Genomic DNA, 22,986 nt, shown 5'->3' on the forward strand with positions numbered 1-22,986 from the left:
GGGCTTATTTAGTTGCAGAAGAGCAGACTGAGGAGTGATTTGATAGCAGTCTTCAACTTCCTGAAGAGGTGCTCTGAAAAGGATGGAGAGAAACTGTTCTTGGTAGTGACAGACAGCATAACAAGGGTTACTGGTCTGAAGTTACAGAAGGAGAGGAGTAGGTTGGATATTAGGAAAAACTACTTCAGCAGGAGGGTGGTGAAGCACTGGAATGTGTTGCCTACAGAGGTGGTGGAATCTCCATCCCTGGAGGTTTTTAAGTCCCAGCTTGACATCATCATGGCTGGGATGACTTAGTTGGGGTTGATCCTGTTTGGGGCATGGGGCTGGACTCGATGACCTCTTGAGGTCCCTTCCAGCTCTGTGCTTCTATGATTCTATGACTGTAAGTCTCACCCTGCAGGGCTTCTGATAACTGTTAAGATCTAATCACTCATTTCATAGCCTTTAAAAATAGAACCACAAGTAGGTACAAGTGATGGCTTGATTTTCATAGGTGCTGAGCAGCTACAAATCCCACTGAAGTCAGTGGGTGCTAGAGATGAAAATTAGAACATAAACTAGGGGCGTGTGCCTTTGAGGAGATAAGTGACATCAACTTCCACTGACACCTTTTGTGTCAGGGCCAATTGTGAGACATGGCAATTAGCAAAAGCAGGTCGGCAAGGAAAGAGGATATTGTCTAGTTGGTTCAACAAACTATATGACACTGCTATTCTGTCCATTTACAATATGCAATAAACACATCAACACCTTTTAGAAAAGCAAAAGAGACTCATACTATAACACAAATTTATTTTGGATTAGATTGCAACATTAAGAACTACTGTATAGAAGGAACTTCATCACACCGTTACAACCAACTCATGATAGTTGTGCTTTGTAGGATAAGTAAACATGTATTTTAGCACAGCAAAAGTTTGTATACTGACAACTAATTGGATTTTGTCTAAAAATACCTTTTCCCATTAATTAGAACAAACTACTTCCAATCTGTTAACACAATGTACTTAGTTATTAATAGCCAGCCTCTCAAAGATGCTGAGAGCTCCCACAACTTCTACTGGCATCAACAGGAGCCAGGGAGCTTCAGCACCTCTCGGGAACCAGGCCCAATAGCTGTACAGTTAATGTATATAGTAGATTGATCTTTATATTGGCAGTAAAGCGACCTTTACTGTTTTGTGCATACTGCAGAGTAAATGTAGAGTTAGCCATTTGCCTTTCTCGCAAAGATACAGGTGTAGATTCAATGACGATTTTCCTCCCTAGCAAATGAGTGAGAGAAGGTGGAGATGAATTTAATGGTGGTAAATTGATAGTATGGCTCTTCATAATTTATTTAAAACTATTTCAAAAGTTTCAAAAATATTTAGTGCAAAAGGATAATAATTTCAGGAAAAATTACAGATGCATATACTAATATAAGGAAAATAAATGAGCTCTGTCCTATCATTTTATCAGGGATATAAAGGTAGAATTTCTATGACATCATTTAGTGTGTGGGGAAAACAAAAAATGTGTTTTCAAAGAAATAAATCACAGTATATGTGAAATTAAGCAATAGGAGCTCTACTGCAATAAACTTTTTTCCCTTTAAATTCAAAACCAAACTCTTTGGCAGAATCAAAAGAATTTACAATTACATGCATAATACTAACTGATCTTCGCAACAGTCAAGTCTACTGTAATTATATCATGTTATTTTAATAACATCAACTATCATTTTTATGCTAAACGTATACCTCCAAAATGAGAAGGTAGCCCAAGCGTAAGTATGTGCTTATAGATGCTAAGAATCATTCTGTATTCTTACAAGTAACAAAACTAAAATTACCATTTAGGCATATGTATGATAGGATAATCAGTTTTTCAGGTAGCACTATGTTCAGCTGATTTTTCTTTTTAAGAATCAAATTAATTAGACTAAAAATCATGCCATATGCTCTGCTTCTATCCATAGATTTCAAAGCACTTTTCATAAGAAAATGGCCGCATCACCCTCTTTTCAAATATAGGAAAACTGAAGCACAGAGGTGATGTGACTTGCCCAAGATGACACAGCAGGTCAGAGCTGGGATAGAACCTATTATCTTTTGATTATCCACTGGTCCAAACTGCCTCTGATTAAAATGGAAAGGAATCAGAATGGTTTTTAAAGAGTAATATTTGAGCATCTGGATCTCAGCTCCTCCAGAAGAACACAAGTACAGTGAAAGGTTATAGGGAATAAATAAATGGTCTGACATGAGGAAACTATGATGCATTTTCAGCAGCTTTTTATTGTATCAGCTGCCTGTAATGGTCTAATAGTTCAAAGCCTTTTACCTCTTCAAACACTGTGAGGATTTAAAAAAATATCTATATAGATCTATATTACTTATCTAAAGAAGCACATCTTTCTAAACACTCATTTAGTTGGCCATAAGAAAAAACCACTAGTGTTCTTATAGTTAACCTGTACAAATATTAATGTTTTAAAAACTGAATGTTATTACTGTGTAATTCCATTTCAGTTGATTGAATTAATCAAAGGATATTAATAGACTATTTGTTTATATCAGTATATCTTTTTTCATCCATAATCTTATCCATTCACTTCACAGGCAAAAAAACCATCTCTACTAATACAATACATCCAAAAGTAGGATATGTCAAAGTTTCTCCACATGATACTACAGTAAATGGTGCACCTTGATTTCACTTTGCTCAGTGTACAGTTGTGTGCACAGTGTCGGCAGAATTTCTGTATCTCTGCTTGTTTTATGCACTGATGTTTGAAAATTAGAGCATTACACAAATGACTGCCACTTAAGCTGGATTGAAATGAAAATGTCAGACATTTAAGAGGTTTCTTATCCCAATTCGAGAAGCCAGTCAAAGAGGCTAGGCGTCCTCTCCCTGCTTTCCTCATGTAGCTTGCAGTATTGCACCACCGCATGAAAGATATCACCCACTTTCCAGGACTTCTGGTGAACTAACTGCACAACATCTAGAAACTAGATAAAATGGCACATTTAGGGTTTCATTCAATGTGTATTCTTAACCATCTTTTGTTAAATAAACACATGCAAATAATGCTTTAGAGTATGATGACATTCCTGATCCCTGCCAGGCATCAGAAATTCACTGTTTCAGGAACTGCATACACAAAATCGCAATGCAATATGCTGAGGGTTCTGTCTATAAAATATGGAACTGAAAGATGTCTACTTTTGGACAGCTGGAGACTTTGCTTTTAATTTCTGAAAGTCTAAAATCTGTGAGAGTCAGATTCTGTTCTTCATGACACCAATTAAATCAAGAGCAAATCTGCTCTAATTAGTGAAGTTATTCCTGTTTACCTCTATGTGAGATCTTTAACCTTGATAAATAATTGCAACCTTCCATGATATTGACAGCATATTATCAAAATAACGGGTACTTTATCTTGTACATCCCCAGGGATCCAACCTGAAAAACTTAGATATGAAGAAAGAATACTTTTCTCTTTCAATATCATAGCTGGCATTCTTGCTTACACTTAATTTGAAGTCTTAAACAGCTGGAAAACCCCCCCCCCACATTCTATCCACTTCTGTGTTTTTGTATTTTTAAAAAAGGACTTCATAATGCCATCCATCTGGCCTGTCTTTTCTCTGACTTGGAAAAGGCAATCAAAGCTTTTCACTTCCTTGAATTTCACAATCAATAGCTAATTAGGCTCCTTTTTATACATCTTCCAGTTTTAAACCACACAGGAAAATATTGTGTGTGTAGCTTGTGTAGCTGTTTGCTATTTACATAGTGAGTCCTAAACTTTAATAGGTGTTTTAATTATATGTAATAAGCATGTGATTCCCAAAAGCAGCTTTGTAGGCAGGATGTACTTCATTATTCTCTAGTGTATTTTAGCAATTGAATTAACTGTTTGGAAAAGCACATGGGTAAAGCTGACATCTGCTTCTTAAATAAGATGCAATTTGGACAGTTGCTGCTGAATGGTTTTTAATTTATGTTTATAATTCCCAAATGCATGTACTCAAGAAATACCAAATATCTGTGGTACATAAATGGAACTTCACACAGATATTATTTTAAAATACCAAAATATTGACTCTTTCTTTATTTTGTTACTTATTTAAATATCTTGACATTTCCATAAACCTGATGGCTGTATGGGCCCTTTAACACTGAACCTGGGAAAGGGACAGACTTTGGCAGCCATAACCTGCTTTTAATGGTATCCTATGAATATCATTAAGGGGGAGTCATCAAGCCTTTGGTGTCTGAAACAGCCCATTGTGCTGTAGGCCATTTTGAGTCTGAATGCTCTGGAAAAACACCATAATGAAACGTGAAAGGGCTTAAAATTCTGTCTCCTTCTACATCGAAAGATAAACTATCCCACAGCCCTTTGAAGACGAACGAACTTATTTACTAGGTAATTGGTACTGCTACTAGGTAATGCTAGTCTTTAAGGTGCTACAAGACTGCTTGTTTTTTATGAAGTTACAGACTAACATGGTTACCCTTCCGAGACAACTAAAAATAGTTACGCCTTCACAAATGTGGTTGCCAAGATAATGATTAATTAGTAGCAAAAGCCAGAGTCCTGATGGACTGTCAGTTTTAACAGGGAAAGATATTCTTGTGGAAAGCTGATTGCTGTAAGTAAACATGCATATTCAGAGGATAGGCCATTGCGGGTTTTGCAATACACTGAAAAGGTCTGGAAAAAACCCTCTTCATTGGGCAGAATAAACAACAGATCAAAGGTCTAGTCAGTAGATCATGCTGTCTTGTACGTGTGAGCTCTGGGGCTCCAGGTCTTTACTGTACTGCACCTTCTCTAGGACAAAGGGACTATAAAGCCAAGGGATCTGCCCCCAGGAGAGTTTCTTTTGGGTGTGTGGCTGTGGAAAGGGAGGCATGCTCAGCACACAGCTGTGCTCCAACACTTCCCACCTGCAGGAATGGCATCTTGGGTCTTTGGGCAACTAGGCATGAGTTAGTCATGTCTGAGGTACCTCTAATGTGCTGGAGTGGAAGCAGGATGACCCTGTCAAGGGGCAGTTCAGTGTTGGTGTAGAGCTATTAGCAGTGCACCAATCCTAAGTCAAGCATGAGTAAACAAGACCCCTTTTCATTTTTTTTTTGGAAGTGAAATTCATTTCCCTGTACAGGGTCCATGCAGAGTTTTATGTGCTACTATGGTCTATGTCAGAATCTGTTCCTGTTGCCACTGACATCAATGGGATCAGGATTTTGCCCACCTGGTTTAAGTGAGAGTTCAGTGGAGACTAAGACCTTGCATGGCATTTGTTAAACTCCATGTAACCCCTTGGCATTGTCCAAGAACATCCTCACCAATGGCCTCTTTTTTGTTAACACTGTCTCACTTTATGCATCTGTCACTTTCATGCAATGGAATGGTTGATCTGAATATGTGAAATTTGCTTTGCTGGTGCATACTGTACTATATTTGAGAAGGTCTAATGTTATACGGTGATTGTTCTTTTGAACTACATTTAACAGCTGTAAAACCCCTTTAGCGGGGAATTTTTTTTGTCATTACAAACTTTTAATTTATGGTTCTGAGGTTCAAGTACATTATGCTTATGCCCTACACTGTAAATACTACCTTTTCAATTCTGTTTTCCTGAGATTTCTGAAAATAGATGGTTGGAATTCCAAGTTCAGAAGCAGCTATCCACTGAAGAGTGGTTCGTAGCTCTGCATCCGGGCACTCTGGCTCCAGGTCGAAGTTTATCACCAGTAAGTCTTTTTGACAATTGGCTGTTCCCACTGATTGCCCAGAAGTACTTTCTGAAAAAGTAGTCACTATGAAATTACGCATATTAACCTCAGAAGCCCTACATCAAATCATATGTCTATGTCACAATTGATACAATTCAACTTACCCTCTACGTTTTCTGGTTGTTCTTCAGGAAAAGACTTTTCTTCTGCTAATTCACTTAGAAACAAACAACAACAATGCCTGTTGTTAGTAATATTATGAACAGCATAAAGCATTGTTTCATTAGCGTTGAGATGACAAATTTATCTTATGATGTAAAATTTTAACCATAATATTGCAAAAATGATAAACAATATGGGGAGAGATCTCAATCCACCAGTGTAATCACCTGTGTATGATATACCACTTACAGGCCGTGTCTACACTGAAACAAAATTTCGAAATGGCCATGCAAATGGCCATTTTGAAGATAACTAATGAGGCACTGAAATGCATAATGACTTAATCAGCATCTTAGAAGCACTGATAAGCAAGGGTTTGCACATTTTGGTTGATATAAATGACCTTCAGTTGAAACTGGAACAGTATTTCTATATATTAGACTTGATTTTTAGTGGCTACTTACTTAAGCACAGGAGAAGAGGGCATGTTTTCCTGATAAATTTCCAGGTCCATAATGCCAAGACTGCTAGTGGTACTGCTGTTGCCATTGCTAACAAAGCAAAAGTTTAAATATTAGTGCCAATCTGCATGAATCCAGGTTACACAAAACTAGGGCACGTTACTCCACTCCTGCTCAACAAGTGATTTCCAAGAAACAGGATACTGACATGTTTAAAACAGTTCTAGGTGAGTTATGCATCCAGTGATTCTCTGCGCTGAAAAATAATGTAACCTATCTTTTTAATGGCCTATGCAGTGATATATATGAATTTTAATCCAACAAATGACCTTTGATAGAAGAATAAGCTGCATAAAAAACAGCGTAACTATCAAGTAGTTGGAGATGTCCTGGGTTCACCTGCAGAGATTCAAGTACCTCTGATCATGGTGTGGTGAGGCAAGGTATCTGCTTGCTTGCCTCACTACTTACCTTCTGGGTAACTCCATACCAATAACACAGGCAACTTTCAGTGCCTTAAATCATATCATCTGAACACTTCAGGGAATCTGATGGAATTTACAGGCACAGTGGCAATCTGTCTGGTTTTCCTGGACAATGTGAAATAGACTGAGATTGCAACCAGAGCATTGCTTTCAATAATTTTTTATCCTCTGTTGCAGGGCTGAAATTGAACCAATCTATTTCTGTTAAAACTCCTATAGTATTTTTATCACATCAGAGTAGTGATTATAGAGTACACCTTGCCATCGACTTTTACAAAGTCAGTGATTGGTGCACTAGACGTCTTTGCGTTCCTTCCTCAGTGGGGAAAGCCATGAATAAGAGAATATTAGCTTTTTCACAGTTAAGAATTAGTTAAAGGCTGAGTCTATGTACATCATGAGATGAGCATTCGCTCAAACTCATATACATAGCCCAGCTCAACATTCTTTCAACTAACCCAGTATTGCTGTATTACTTTCCTAGACCCTCTGCTGTTTCCTGCCCAATAAAGTACATTCTCTCTTGTCTTCATAATGCTGAAGAGAATGATGTGGTTAACTGGCAAACATTTTACCTTTATCTAAGAGTTCGTGAGGATAGATTTTAGTAAACAGTATATCTGTAAAGGGCTGAGGTCAGTCAGACTAACAGAACTGTATATAAACTCTAACGGTCAGGACCTTTTTTAATGGCGTGGCTGTGGGAAAGGCACAGAGGCTACATCTACAATACAGAGTTACTTTGAAATAAGATATTTCAAAACAGCTGTTATTTTGAAATAACAGAGGTGCATGCAAACTATGTCAAAATAGCTCCCAACTATTTTGAAATAGCATTTCCAGACTCTCAGCGCCATTCTGAAACAGTGCCATTGGACACCACTGTGGATTGTTTTGTAACAGTGCTATTCCATGTCGTAACGGTGACTATGTTCAAATACAGTAAACTCTTTGAATCTGGCATCCAGGGGATCAGCAGGTTGCTGGATAATCAAATATTCTGTATAATGGAGGGGTCATTAGTCATGCTGGCTGGGGTGCAGAGGAGCCTGCCAGCTGCACTCACGTGGAGCATGGAGGGATGCAGGGCAGTGCTCAGTGGGATGCCCCCGTGAGGGGCAGGGTTTTGCTTGCGCTCTGTTCACAACCCCCAGCTCCCGCTCCCTGTACTTTTCTTTCTGACTCTATGCTTGGGCAAAGCAGGCAGGTTTGCAGCTGCCATCTTTCACCCGCAGGGCTCTGCAAAGCCCTCCAAGGTGGAGCTGCACAGCATGTAGTGAAGGGAGTAGCACCACAGGGGAGCTGCGGCTGGTTCTGGAGTGGCTCTCCGCCCCCGGCTGCCAGCTTTCCCCTTTTAAGAGAAGGCAGATCATCGTGGATCCTGAAGCAGGCGTCAGGTTCAGAGGAGAAAGGTAGCGCCTGTTATGTATTAAATCGTTACCTAACTACATGATTAATGGAGCTAGATTAAACATGTCTGTTTTTAATTTCTTTAGGGAACAGGATGCCAAGACATGTGAGGTTTGTCAGTTACCATCTAAATGTCCCTCTACAAGAGCCACTTCCAACTAAACCAATGAGATTTTATTGCTGCCAGCTTATTACAATGTATCTTGTAGCTGCTGCCAGGGGGCACAGGGAGGGAGGTGTGCCGGTTATTTGAGAGTGCTGGTTACTCGAGTACTGGTTAAACAAGTTTACTGTACCTATTTTGAAACAGGTGCAATTGCTCCTGTAATGAGGTTTACTGATTTCAAAACAATGCACCCGCTATTTTGAATTTATTTCATAGCCAGACTGTGGAGTACTATAATGGCAATTCCAGGAAAAAGTTTTGCCAAGTCAGCCACAATTGCACCTGCTAATCCCCCAAAAGAACATACTAGAGCAGAAACTCTGTCATCCTTTAATCTTCTGCCTGTGTTGGTCAGCTGTGAGAGTACAGAGGGGAACACTAATACTACCAAGTGCTGCTGGCCTTGTCCAGGCCCTACACTTCCTGTAGCTGCATCTAGGACTCCAGGGAAAGGTGAAACTTCCTGTGCAGCAATGGAGGCCCAGTGACAAAATGGCCCTAATATTTTGCTCTGTATTCAGTCAACAGAGAGCACTGTACAACATCCTAAAATGCAAATTATCTCAAAAGATGCCAAAATGAGAATGTTTGCCCACAGCAGGAGATGAAAGAATTCACAGTCAATGGTAATTAATCTGGCAGGTGGTCCTTTCATTGTAGAGGAATGATGCTTTTGTTTGGGGTTGCGTAGTTCTTTCTGTGTAGGCTTTTAGTGACTAATTCATACAAAGACCTGTCTAAGAAGCAGCACATGCACTAGAATTCAAAAGACACATTCCGTGGCTAGTTCTGTTTCTAAACATTCTCGTTACACCTCGAGTGTCTCTCACATTCTTGACACGTACTCATTAAACCTTGGTAATTAGTCCCTATTGTACATCAAACTTAAATAGAATGCACATACCTCATGGATCTCTCACTGAGTTGCAAGTAGCTACTTGCATCATCAGGATTGTCCTCATCATTAACTAGCTGGGACCAGCTGCCTGTACTTTCGTCACTGCTGTTGAGAGGGTTTGGAAAGTCTTCAACTGTTTTTGTTTCCACCATGATTTCAGCATCTGGTTTGCTTCTAGTATCAACACTGCAAGCAAAAGCATTATTGATATGGTAAGTCAAAAATGTAGGAGTTTAAACTAGAGTGGTTGGCAATCAGGCAGTGCAGAGACAAGTTGCAGCAGGACACCATATGACAATTTTTGGCTGTGCTGGAGTGGGGATACTTGTGGAGACTAATTCTTTTCCCATTCATTGTAAATGTAGGGTAAGTCCAGCACTGAAGTGAATGTTCAGCAGAATAAAATGGCATGAGCTCAGAATCTAGACTATTGGTTGGTCCATAAAAAGTTAGTTAAAAATCTGGTATAAGAGTCTCTTTAAAATGGTTTTTATTACTACAAACCAAACCAAATGAACCTTTATTCTTTTGGGATGGCACAACACATAACTGTTAAAACTGTCAAATTATGGACCTGTATCATAAGCCAATTGTAACTGGATGTTTAAACCCACACATGTAAAATATGTCCTTTGGCTGGGAAGGGAAATGGGTGTCAATTAAAGTCCAGTTCAGGCAAAGAGAAACATCTCTTAGTATGCCCTTAGAACATCAGTAATTCGCAGTTACATGGGACAGCACTTAACATTTGTATAGTGCTTTGAAAATATAAATGCATTAATTTTGTTAGCATTAAGTATTTTAAGTATCCTTGTTCTTTTTCCATTTACAGTTGCATAATTGTGGTGTTAAATTTCTTAAAGTGCAACAGTAAAAAAGACATCACCAACTATTAAAGACAAGAAACATTTCAGTCAAAAATCCCTGAAAACAAGCATGCATGATAAAAACTATTAAAATATTTAGAAGTGAAAGATACCAAATTTATACTCAAATGCAAGTCCCATTTCATATTTTCTTATGTGATACATACATTCTTTTCCCTAATCCATTTGGACTCAAAGTACAGATGCTTTGTGAAAGACCATCTCATACATATTCCAGCTACTGACTGTGCTGTACTCCAAAGCTCTCCTTTATGTTTAATTAAAAAGTGTCTGAATTATTTACAATGTAAACATCCTGCTTAAAAAATGCAAAATGCGGCCAGCAAATTTTCACCATCTTTTGACCAAAACTTGGCTATTTCAATACAACATGCAAAAAATCTAACAATCAACCTTTAAGGCAACAGTAAATCCATTCATAAGAAATGACAAGAGAAACTAAATAAACAATAGCGTCTTTCATCATGAAGGACCGTCACCCTAACCTATTAGAATTACATTAACTATTTATTCATGCCATCATTGAAACCCAGCTATCTGTTGGTTGGACAGATGGGTTGAAAGCACACTGCACAACAGAAGGTAATGGAAAATTTTCTGAAGGATGCTGTGTCAGATGTTTTTACTCTCAACATCCATGAAACATGTCTGAAATGCTGAATTTTACAGAGCTGCTCCATGTGCTTATCCAGTCATATTGCCTTACTTTAAACAAGCTTTTACTCTTTGTATTCCTGATACAGCACTGCAGACCCAACTGAATGCATGGTGGGTAAACTGGATAGTATTCTGGTTCATGCATCCACACAGGCCGAAACTCTCTAATCCATAACTCTCTCATCTGGCAACTACCATAATCCGGCATCATTTTCGTTAGCTGGGCAATCACTTATCATGGGTGTGGCAGAGTTTCCATGATCTCATAGTCTGTTTACAGCCTCCAGTCCTGGCTCTCAGTGTTTTGTGCTGTTATTTAGCTGTAATTTACCCCTACATGTCTTCTAAAAGCCCAATAAGCAGTGAAAGCATTGGTAATGTGCTACAAAATATTGACCTCCCATGGTCTGGCAAATTCTCTCATCTGGCACCAGTCAGGTCTTGAAGGTGCCAGATGAGCTAGGTTCAACCTGTAGATTAATTATAAGGCTCTTGCATAAGCATAATCCTATTGAAGACTATGTGGTTGCACAAGCCACAGTGAGGCTATATCTGCACTATGAGACAATATTGATTTTAAGTCATTTAGCCTGATTTTACCAAGTGCCTGTCTTCACTGTAAATTCCATTCGTTCGATTTATGGAGCACTATTGATATCATAATATTGTAGTAACCTGACAGGTATAGCATTCAGTTAGAATATAAAATTCCGAATGAAAGACTGTGAGGAAGCACCGTGTCTTTACATTGAATTCATTAGCCTCCAGACACATCCTGTATGTGCCCCACAATTCCCCCCAGTTCTCTGCTCTGACCTCTTCCATCTCCACTGCTCTCAGGTGCAGAGGAATTAGGCAACAGGAAGCCCATTTCAATTCAACACCTGGAAGCCTGCGGCTGTAGAGTCATGAGAGGCTGAAAAATCTTCTTTCTTTTTCTTTGCTGGTAGCACAGCTGTGGGGTCTGTAGTTCTGTGTCTGGCTTTGCTAGCTACCTTTTCATTCTGCAATGCCTGGCACCAGCTGCTGCCCTCCCCCCCGCCTCACGTGGCAGCTAGTTTGTGGGTGGGAGGTCATGTTTGGACATGAAACTTCTTTTCAGCTGCTTACATTTTGTCCTGATCCCCGCATCCCTTCCCTTCCCTCTCCCCGGAGGCGCCACAGTCTGGAACCTTCCCATGCCCAAGTATATCACGTAGCTTGACCCCAAACCAATAAAAGGACGTGCTGTGAAAGGTGCCAGGGAAAGTAAGTCACTATTTTGGGGTGACTGAGGAAAATACTTTGTCTCTAGCATGGCTGTCCTCTGAGAGAAAATTTTTGGATAGGCTTTATCTAAAGACCACGGGGCAGGCTGTAGCCAGGGGTCTTTTAGCCACCCGGGGGAAGTCTCCCTCAGCAGTCACGATTTTCAGGGCTGGCTGTAGTTGGGGGTCTTTCAGCTGCCTGGGGGAAGCCTCCCTCAGCGGTCATAATTTTCAGGTGCTGGCTGTATCTGGGGGTCTTTTAGCCTCTTCAAGCCCTAACTGTTTCAAGGAAGGCAATGTTGTAGCTATACAATTACCACAGTTCTCGACGTAAGGCTTGCGGTGAGGAATATTCTTGTTCTGAGGGTCTTTTATGGCAGGTGCAATCCCGGCTGTAGTCTAGGATCTATTAGCCACCCGGGAGAAGTCTCCCTTGCTGGAAACCACTGTTGGGGCTGGCTACAGTCTTTTAGCTGCCCCGAGCTGTAACTGTTTCAATGATTCATTGCAGTTTCAGTGTAGCACCCCGTCTACCTAAACATTTTCTTCTGAGGGTCTTCTTTTCCAGGAGGCTTAAACCCAGATTCAGGTCCAAACCTAGATACAAGCCTAGGCATACTGTTAATAGGGGCTGGTGGTTGGGCTCCCTCGGTGGTCATGATTTTCTGGGCTGGCTATAGTCTGGGGGTCTTTTAGCCAGCTTTTACTTCTGAGTGTTTTCTTTGACAGGAGGTCTAAATCCAGATCCAAGTCAGCAAAAATCTAGTGCTTTTGCATCTCTTTTTCAAAAAATTGTCAGTTGGGACAGGTTTACTACCCCTCCTTTCCCCTCAATTATAAAAAAGCACATCTCTTACAAAAGCAAGCCAGACCTGCATCTGGAAAAAGGGACATTTGTTTAACACGGCAGGGGAAAGAGGGGAATGAAATGTGGGAAGCTGTTGTCAGATACCCACATCTACTTGTGGAGCATTTTTTCCCATTCTGCACCAGTGAAAATAGCTAGAATGCTACCAGGCTCAGGGAACTGTGGGATAGATTCCCATAATACATTGCTACAGCACTCAATTTAAGCTACTTGTGTGTGGCAGCAATAAGTTGATTTTTGTGGGGAGCATGTGGGAAGGTGAGGATGCTGAAAACTGAATTGATAAAACCCAGCATTAATAAATCAATTTTAATACATTTGATTTTCGCTTGTAGTGTAGACGCAGCCTGAAAGTTTACTGTGAATCAGGGATCAAACCTCCCAGCCTGGGTCCATGGTCCTGTCCTAGCAGGGCTTTCACTTATGCACTGAAAATAGCTGCACAGACATTACAGCTCAGCTGGAGTTTGGGCTCTGTAAGGTGGGGCTGGGAGGTGGACATGAGCACCTGAACATCTACACGGTGACAGCTGAACCTCAGAGTTACCAAGACCTCAGGACTGGAGGTTGTTCATATCACTGAATGTCTGTAACTCTGAACAAAACATGATGTCTGTCGTTTAGAAAGTCTACAACTGGACACTGACTTATTACAGCTTTGAAACTTCATTGTACAGGGAAAAAGCTGCTTTCAACCACCATAATTTACATGAAACAAGGCTGAGAACGTTTCCTTACATTGTCAGCGTGGTTAAAAATCTTTCTATGTAGTATTTTAATAGTTTACATTTAACCAGCAATATTGTCCAATATTGGCTTTTTTTATTTGTCTCGGTCGCTGGTAATTGTGTACCTCTGGCTCCAAATGAGCTTTGTGGATGATTTGTCAGTTGACCGTTCCCTTCAAGGGTAGTCAGGGACTAGTCTACTTCTGAAAGAAGAACAAATCATCTTGGCCTATTTGGAAGCAATTACCTGCCTCACCAGTGGGCTGGCACCTAACAGACAGATAGATGGAACACTTGGTCCCAGCATGTTTCCAGAGCACAGCTGGAGGGCTGTACTTTTCAGACCAGCCTTAAAGAGGTGCAGCTCCCAGATCAGCTAAGAAGAGGAAAAGCTGACTGAGGACTACATCTGAACTGAACTGTGACTCAGCCCTAGGAGAGCTGTGGACTTCTTATCTGAAGAGGGTGAGTTTACTGAGCTCTAACCCAGGCTTGGGAGCTTGGCTGGGGACTCCTGAATTGCAGAGAGGAAGCTCATCAGTGTTGGACTGAGGGAGAAAAGAGGCAGCTTTGAGCTCTGTGAAAAGAGTTAATATGTGGGATCCCCACAAAGGGGGGATCTTCTTCTCAGTTTCCAGATCTAAGTAAATGACTGTAGGCACCGAGAAAGCGCTGTGGACATTGAACCTGCAGGGCTATGCTGGGGTGTGCCACTGCAAGCAGGATGCCCAGGGGGCTGTGCACAGAGAAATTAACCTCATTTTCATGTGGTTCCCTATTCCCACAAGGAAGTGCCACACTTTGTCCTCCTTTCAGCATAAAACCATCACCTTTATCTTTCAGCCTGCTGAGCAGCCAAGTAACATGGCAGTAGGGCATATTGCCATGTCAGCCACACCTGATACTTAGCCTTAAACATATAATTCCCTCACGTTTTTGTTACTGACAAGTATGTCCTTTTCTTTTAGAGTCATTAAGCAATTAGACGCTGCAACTGAAATGTCTCAACCTAACCACTCTTTCCGTGTGGTCCTCATCCTCACATAGAGAAATTCCACTGGATTCACTCAGTTTTGTCTCAAAGGGGTGAGTAGTCATGTTAGTCTGTAGCATCTGTAACAAAACAAAACAACCCCCTCCCCACCAAAACAATCCTGTGAAGACTAAGAATATATTGTTTGGGTAATGAGCTTTCATGGGGGTAAGACCCACTTCATGGAGTAGAACTAAGCAATGAAGGAAATATAAAGCAGGGAGTGGGGAAGGAGGATGGGGAGAAAAAAACAAAACAAAAAAGAGATGGAGGCGGCAGTCACCTATCATTTAGAGGATCTCTGGAAGGGTGAGTTAAGTGGGATGGCTGAGATTCCTATGAATATCAAAGAAGGGGAAATTGTCCTTGTAATGCATAGGATAATTGAGATCCCAGTTGAGCTCAGGGTTAAATGTGTCAAACTTGCAAATGAATTCTAATTCAGAGTCTCCCTTTGTAGTCTGGTGTTAAAATCTCTTTGTAACAACAGGAAGTCCTGTGGCACGTTATAGACTAACAGATATTTTGGAGCATAAGCTTTCATGGGTAAAGCCCCACTTTGTCAGATGCATCTGCCGAAGCGGGTCTTTGCCCATGAAAGCTTATGCTCCAAAATACCCGTTAGTCTAAAAGGTGCCACAGGACTTCTTGTTGTCTTTGAAGATACAGACTAACTCGGGTACCCCTCTGATACTTGTCTCTTTGTAACGTTACCCTAAGGTCTGTTATAGTATATCTTGCAAGATTAAAGTGTTCACCTACAGATTTATGTGTATTTCAATTCCTGATGTCTGCTTTGTCCATTCATTCTTTGGCGTAGGGATGATTCAGTTTATTCTACGTATGTGGGACAGGGCATTGCTGGCACATGATGGCATATATCACATTGGTGGATGTGCAGGTGTATGAGCCCTTATGGTGTGGTTGATGTGGTTAGGTTCAGTGATGGTGTCTCTTGTGTAGATATGTGGACAGAGCTGGCAACAGGGTTACCTAATAAATAATTAGTCTTTAAGGTGCTACAGGACTGCTTGTTTTTGTTTTTGTCAGAGTTTTGTGTGTGGATCTTCACTGGGACCAATATATTCGCTGCAGAGAGAGCTTCCTACCCCAGCTTATCATGCTCCATTTGTTTCCTCAACTATTTTCTCTCTCCATTGCTGTATCAACTAACCCAAAATGAAGTAAGCCACTGTTAGAGAGTCATATCAGGTATATTGGGTGGAACAAGAGTGGCATTCTTTTGTTTGCTTTTAGACAAAAGAGGAAAACTTGAAAGAGGAATATTTCAGTAACATAACCTCAGCTTTTCTCTCTCTTCATTTCATAGAGGGTCATTCAAGGTCTGTACAGCCTGTATTTCTGGACAATGAGAGCGTGCTGCTCACTGCACAGGTAGAGCATCTGGGCTAAAATGTTTGTACTGGACCCCTCTGTTTCACAAGTATCAGCAGTGCGTGCACATGGCCATATCGAGAATGGTTCACCCAAGGCACGGATGAGCCAGGGCATATTTGTCTGACAACAGAGGCTACGACAACTCATCATTCACTTCATCTCCCTGCATATAAACTTTACGTATGCAAACAGAAGCATGTTGTCAAGTGTGCAGATGCATACAGCCTTGCTCTGTTATCTTTCTTTCCCCAGTTTTTGTGGTATCTTCCCCCCTGCACCACACACACCATGGAAGAGTAACTGGGACCCATCTGCCTGTGTGGTGAGCCCTGCATGACCCCTGCATCGCTATGCATTGAAACCTTACTGTTTCCTCTATCCGCAGGGAGAAGTGAAATCCTGGCCTCACTGAGTTTTTTCATTGACTTACATGGAGCCAGGATTTTAGCCAAGGTCTCTCATTTCTTTCTCTCTTAAGAAGTCCTGTTATACCACATGAGCTACATAAGTCACAAAATCTCCATAGCTGTCTTCATGGAAAACCTTGCAAACTCAGAATTGGCCTCAGCTGTCTTTCACAAAGGAAAGTGCAAACAGTATCTTTAAGCATATCAGAAGCAGGCACACACATTGAAGTGATTATCCACCAAGATATTCAAAATAGGGGTTCAACCTCTCTAATCAGGAACTCTGTCATCCAACAACATCCATAATCCAGCATGATTTTAATTAGCTGGATGACCACTTATCATGGGTGTGGCCAAGTTTCCTGTGATCCCAAAAAATTTGGTTACAGCCACCAGTCCTGGCTCTTAGTGTTCTTTGCTGTAAATAAGCTATAATTTACCCCTAAATGTCTTCTAAGAGCCCAGTAAGCAGTGAAAGTGTTGGCAATGTGCTAGACAACATTGACCTCCATGGTCCATCAAATTCTCTCATCTGGCACCAGACAGGTCCTGAGGGCATCAGATGAAAGAGGTTCAATCTGTAGTTCAGTTTCTACTACTTTAAACCTCTACGCTATACAGAAGGAGCAGATACAGTTGATTGAAACATAGTATAACCAATTGCAGAAAACTGGGTCTTCACACTATAACAATAAGTATGATGTAACTATGCCCTGAATTTACTCCAGCTGGAATTACTCTCCAAAGGTACAGGCTTCTGGGCGTTCTGAGTTTCATGAAATCCAAAGCCAATTCAATATAAGAAAATCCCCTCTTGTCAGTAACTCTTGAGCACCCAACTCATCATCCAAGCATTACATCTAGTTACATCAAACCAGCCCTGCAAAATTCTAGTTACTAGCTCTTTTGTTTCTGGACAGGCAAGAAAATAGTTAGGATTTCCATTCCAAGTGGTGCTTCTGCAAATAATGCACAAGTAATTGAGAGAGTGAAAACCAGATTTGGACACTGTCCTACTGCCACACAGCTTCCTGTTCCGGTGGGCAGTTACTGGCACATGTATACAGTTGCTTTCTTAGCAATGAAAATTAGGACCAGCACATACTAGAATTAGTCTCTCTATATTTAGATGTTGCTACAAGACAATAGAACTCATATTTGTCCCAAACTGAGACAGAAGCAGAGGTAGCATTCTCCAAGAGAGAGATACCATGCTTCTTTGAACCAAACGAGCCAAACTTTTCATTTCACTAAAGATCTGCAGCTCAATAGAGACTTCTTCCTGTCCAGGGTTGTCAAGATGCCCATCCCAACATATGTAATCACAGAACTGAATGTCAAATTCTAAGAGGTCTAATTCTCCTTTCCAGGCACAGAGTATAGGGCTGAACAGAATGGACAGCTCAAGTCCAAACTGTGGTTTTGTTTTTACAAAAGCAGCATTAGTTTAAGCATAGGTGTTAGCCAAGTGTGCATGCCCACATCGTTAACTGTGAATATGATTTTTGCCTGGGTGGCATTAATGGGCAAAGAAGAAAAAGCAGAGTGTCATCAGGTGAACCAATAAGGTCCACACTAAAACACATGTTGAGTCACAGACAAGCCTAGAAGTAGCAAAGAAGAGAGGACATGGACAATGCTAAGTCTGTGGGGTCCTGATGGTAATGCAAACCATGTGGAAACCATTCAAGCCTTTCACTCTCTCCCACCCTGATTTTTCAGCTGTAAACCAGATGTTGGTCAGCATTCAGCTCTATGTGTCCCATGGTGTTAGAAGTGGGACTCAGTAGTATTTTTGCTGTGAATTTACTCATGGGTCTTTGGGAGAAATTATTTAGTATTTCAATTTGTTTCCTTCATTAGGGAGCTGTGATCAGATTTATCTCCAATATATCTGAAAAAGGTAGGTTCCCCACAGACACCAGTACATACGGTTAAAGTTTAAAAGGAAAGTGGTGTCTTGACTTACCTTTTTCAGTCGCTTACCTGGTATTTATTATGGAGCTGGAAACCACATGCTTCCCAGAATATGCTGCTGGAGGCTTTTCTTTGGGTAGATGCTCCTGATTTTCCCCACTGGGGATGATACTAGAAGTGAAGGACTCCAAGTCTTTATTCAGCTCTTCTCTTTGATCTGTTTCTATCTGAATCAAAGGCACTTCCCTCAGGAAGGCAGAGGAGCCTGTGTGGCTTCCTTGAAGGGATCCACGGTTTGCAATCTGTTCTTTTTTCTCACCTAAATTTATGCTGTCCATTGTGGGTTTACACTGACTTTGAATCACACTTGGGAGATATCTGCTTTCTGCTACATGTTCCCTGTTTGTCTCAGCAAAGGAATCTTGATGGATGACAATTAATGTTTTCCCACTTTCAACAATATTCGCAGCCAGTTTGTTTGCATATTGTTCTACGTGCAGTGGGGAATCACTAGAGAACTGAGCAGTGTCCGTACCTTGTGCATCATCCCCTATAATCTTGTTCTTACGCATTAGCGATTCAATTGAGCTCGCCCATGTCTCATGAATCAGCATATCTGTTATCTGGTCAGTTCTACATCTTTGGTATAGGCACGAGTCTGACTTGCAAAGACCTGAAGAAGACACAGAGCTGACCTGCTGTACACTTAAGGAATCTCGGTGTCGGTTGTGAGCAAAGCCATCTAATGAGTTGGCTTTGATGGGTGCATTCACTGTTAGCTTGGAACCTGAAGATCTGCTGTCAGGCATAGAGGATTGTCTAAAACAAAATGGTGATCGTGGAGAAGGTGGTAACAAGTTGTCACTCCAGTCCTTTGAATTCCTGATGGATGAAGCATCATCTTTATTCTCCTTTTCTATTTCCCTTAACATATACCTATAAAACTCCTCTGTGATGCTCTCTGTGCTAGACTGTTTGGATGGGCAACTTGGCCTTACGTTGAGGTGGCCATTTTTCCTGGCTACTTGTTGCAAGGCAGAAGTTAGAATGTTGCTTGCATTTTTTCCAGCATAGTAGTCCAATAATAAATCAAACCCTCTCCCTTCATTTTCCATCTGGTTCACCATAAATCTTGAAAATTCCTCTGTAATACTTTCACAACTAGACTGCTTAGAAACAGAACTCGTCTGACTTCCCATCTGACTTAAAATGTTCATTGGGCCCAAAGTATTTATGGACCTTCTGGAATCCAAATCCTCCTCTGGTATGCTCTCACAACTGGATGCCTTGGCCCGGCTCCATCTTTCACAGTGCAATCTGTTTCTGGGATGGTTTGGACCCTGCCAGACATGATCAACCAGAGAGAGCTCAGTTAGGTTCATAATTTTAGCAGCCACCTCATTTGCAAAGAGGCTGACGGACTCTGGAGTGTCTTCAAGGTTGATGGATTCATCCACTACTCTATTCATCAATCTCTCCTTTAGTTCAGGGTGCTCATCTGTTTTCCTCTTGATCTCACTAAGCCTAGGTGGCCTGTGCTTCCTAACAACTGAGCCATTGGGCTGTGATTCCTTCTTTCTTTTTATAGTTCTGCATGATAAACTCTGTGTCACCAGATATTCATTTCCTCTCTTCCACGCACAGAACCAGGGTTGCTTACCATTTGAATTTTCAAGACAAATGGCAGCTATTTCTGTGGCCATAGAAACCACAGTTTCTGCCAATTCTTCTGCAAAATCTGTTACACAGTATTTATCCCTTGGATGTTTTACCTGCAGTACAGGCTGAGAAGGAAGCAAGACGTGATTACCTAATAAAGACACACCAACTTGGAGTTCGTTATTTAGCACAGCATCACACTTACTTGTGCTCTGATTTTCTGTGGTCACAAAGGCATCTGAGGGTAACTGCTCTTGCACGCCATGTGTGCATTCGTTGACTGTAAGTGAGTTTTCTCTGTCTGAAAATGATCTGAGGTCTTTCCTGCTTTGATATGGGGATCTGTAGCCATCTCTTGTGGCTCTTTTCAGATACCTTTTCTTGGGGGATGTTTTTGTAACCAGTGCATTATGTCCACTGACACCACACAGCACGTCTGAATGCACTGTGGCACTTCCCGTGCCATTTGGCACTCCTTCCTCCTTATCATCTTTCTTTGTAATTGTCACATTTACCAGGTCTTTGCTAACACTGGTATCGTAAAAGGTACCAGATGGTTCATTGGGGTTACCTGAGGCTCGCGATGATGTTTGAGTAGCTGCTGTCTGTGTTGCTTGGCTTTCTGTTTCCGTTACCCTCCATCTGTCTGTGTCCTTGGAGAAGAGAGGTGAACACTCACCAACCTGTGCAATATCTCTCATCTTCTTGCACGTGAAATAGATCACGTTAAAAAGCAGTTCATTTGCAGTCTCCATAAACATGTCACATGTGCTCAAATCTGAGTTACTGTCCGAATGGGGGTGTAGCTGTCTCTTCTTCCTAACCTCTTCCACAGAATGCCGTAGTATGACATTCGACACATTTTGTGCCAGTTCATCACGACTTACTTCATCCAGGGGTGAAATCCGGGGCTTAGTTGCCGTTTCAATAATTCTACCATTTATGGAGTCCATAAAGTCCCCTACATTTCTATATGTATTGGGCTTTGTCAAAATCATGGATGCCTCTTTGAGCAATGCCTCCGCAATGCTCTTGTTCAACTTCTCCATGCTGCTTCCTATGGCTATACTACAGTGAAGCGTAATAGCTGCAGAAGTCTCAGCTGCAGATAAGAGTCCACCTGAAGTTACAGGGTGTTTATCTTCCTTTGTTTCTCCAAGACCACAGACTGCTACAGCACTTGCTACTTGAGTCATACCACACAAAGCAGATGGAAATGAATATTCCATCTCTGCACAGGTATCAAGCACTTGTGAAGATTTTATCTGTTCCTCTTCATTATCAACTGTTTTGCTTTTAGAGTCTGTGGCTTCTTGTTCCCTTTTGAGTCTTTCTGCAGCGTGGGGACTTGAAATGGTTCCTATAACTGTGGCGGCACAAGCCAATGCTACTTCCAGTGCGCTCTGGGTGTGTCCTTTGGAATTCTCTTCCTGTAGGTAATCTGAAATTTCGGCAGAACTTTCTGATTCAGACCAATGGCCCAGATTTGGAATACCAGACCCAGACCATTCTGATGTATTTTCACAGCTGTCTGGACTTTGAACTATGACAATTTTTGGAAGTTCATTCCATGATCGGGACGTTATGTCTTCTGTTGTACATCTCGCTGAACTTAAGGAATTTCCTCCAGAGGTGCTAACAGCAGCCTCCTTGGTAAAAGTGGGTTGAGACTGGGACAATCTAATAAATGCATCTTGCAGAACAGACTCTGCTAAATTTGTAGCATATTGACCTGTTGTTGCTTGCTCATGTTGCAAAGGAGGGTGAGGTTTCCTTTCACCTGCATGCTCCTTTGTGTCTAATGTACTGTTGTGCTTTGCTATTGTGTCACACTGAGAAGTTAGTTCCTCCTTAGCCATTGTGGTTAAAAATACATCTGCTGAAGTGCATACTAGATAGGAATTTTCAGCCTCATCTGGAGGAGATGTTTCCAGGCTATTAGGGGATGACCTAATTCTTCCAGCTAAATCATCTTTCTGCTGTAGTTGCTGGATGGACTTATCTGCAGTCTGTAAGATGATCTCTTCATCCACAACATTCTGTGCTTCTTCTGAACAAGCCAACCTTTTAGCAGAAGCTGGGTTGTCCTTATGAAAGCTGTTGTCATCAAGTGCAAATGGCAACCTGGTCTTCCTACAATGAAGATTCTCAAGTCCCTTGCCTTTATGTTTTCTGATATCTGATGCAGATTCTGTGAAATGTAGAGCTTCACGACCTGCAAAAAGAAAAATGATACAATAGCTTTTAGGCACCCAGCTGTCATTTTTAAAAGGGTGAGTATATATTAAAGCAATGTCTAGTACTATACAATTAGTGCACAAATACCATGTATCCTATCTCTTGAACAAAGATTTTGAAAACAGTAAATTGTGAAAACAGAAATTTTTTCTCTCTCCAAGTATTCCTTTTCTAAACTGCAGTTAAATATATGCATGGATTGACATCAGGTGGCATTTACATCACAATGCCATTAGTATTTTGCACTACAAACAAAAATTATGGTCAGTTACATTGCTTTTACCATTTTTGTATTCATCAGCCTCGTTCTCATCTTCGAGGTGCTCAGATGCTGTAAGAAAATCTTCTTCTATTGAAGACACTGAACAGTTTGTATCATCCTCAGGCTTTAAAACATTAGCTTCTTTCTGCAGCTGTCTCTCCTGCACGAGCTCCAGTCCAATCAGAAACTTGTTTATTTCAAAGATGATGCAGCCTATGCTATTTTTTCGGTCCCCTCTTGCACACTGAACCAAGCATACATCTGCCAACCACGGACACTGCAAGGGAAATAATATCAGACAATTATTTAACTGAAAATGATTTTTAGCACCCGCTCTCCTTCCCCCAAAGCTATACTGGGAACA

At 41.1% G+C, this 22,986-nt stretch overlaps 1 protein-coding gene across 1 annotated transcript in view; it reads right to left on the minus strand.

The window, feature by feature from the left end:
- Positions 1 to 775: 775 nt before the first annotated feature.
- SPHKAP (SPHK1 interactor, AKAP domain containing) overlaps positions 776 to 22,986 on the minus strand; it is a 98,360-nt gene continuing 76,149 nt past the window's right edge. Inside the window, exons 6-12 of the mRNA XM_075004187.1 lie at positions 22,644 to 22,899; positions 18,533 to 22,337; positions 9,328 to 9,507; positions 6,366 to 6,452; positions 5,904 to 5,956; positions 5,624 to 5,808; positions 776 to 2,999 (exon numbers count right to left, since the gene is read on the minus strand). Coding sequence (XP_074860288.1) covers positions 2,856 to 2,999; positions 5,624 to 5,808; positions 5,904 to 5,956; positions 6,366 to 6,452; positions 9,328 to 9,507; positions 18,533 to 22,337; positions 22,644 to 22,899 — 4,710 coding nt within the window. The 3' untranslated portion in view covers positions 776 to 2,855. The remainder of the gene's footprint in view (positions 3,000 to 5,623; positions 5,809 to 5,903; positions 5,957 to 6,365; positions 6,453 to 9,327; positions 9,508 to 18,532; positions 22,338 to 22,643; positions 22,900 to 22,986) is intronic.

Source organism: Carettochelys insculpta, chromosome 10 (assembly GCF_033958435.1).
Source record: "Carettochelys insculpta isolate YL-2023 chromosome 10, ASM3395843v1, whole genome shotgun sequence".
Taxonomy (NCBI): Eukaryota; Metazoa; Chordata; order Testudines; family Carettochelyidae; genus Carettochelys; species Carettochelys insculpta.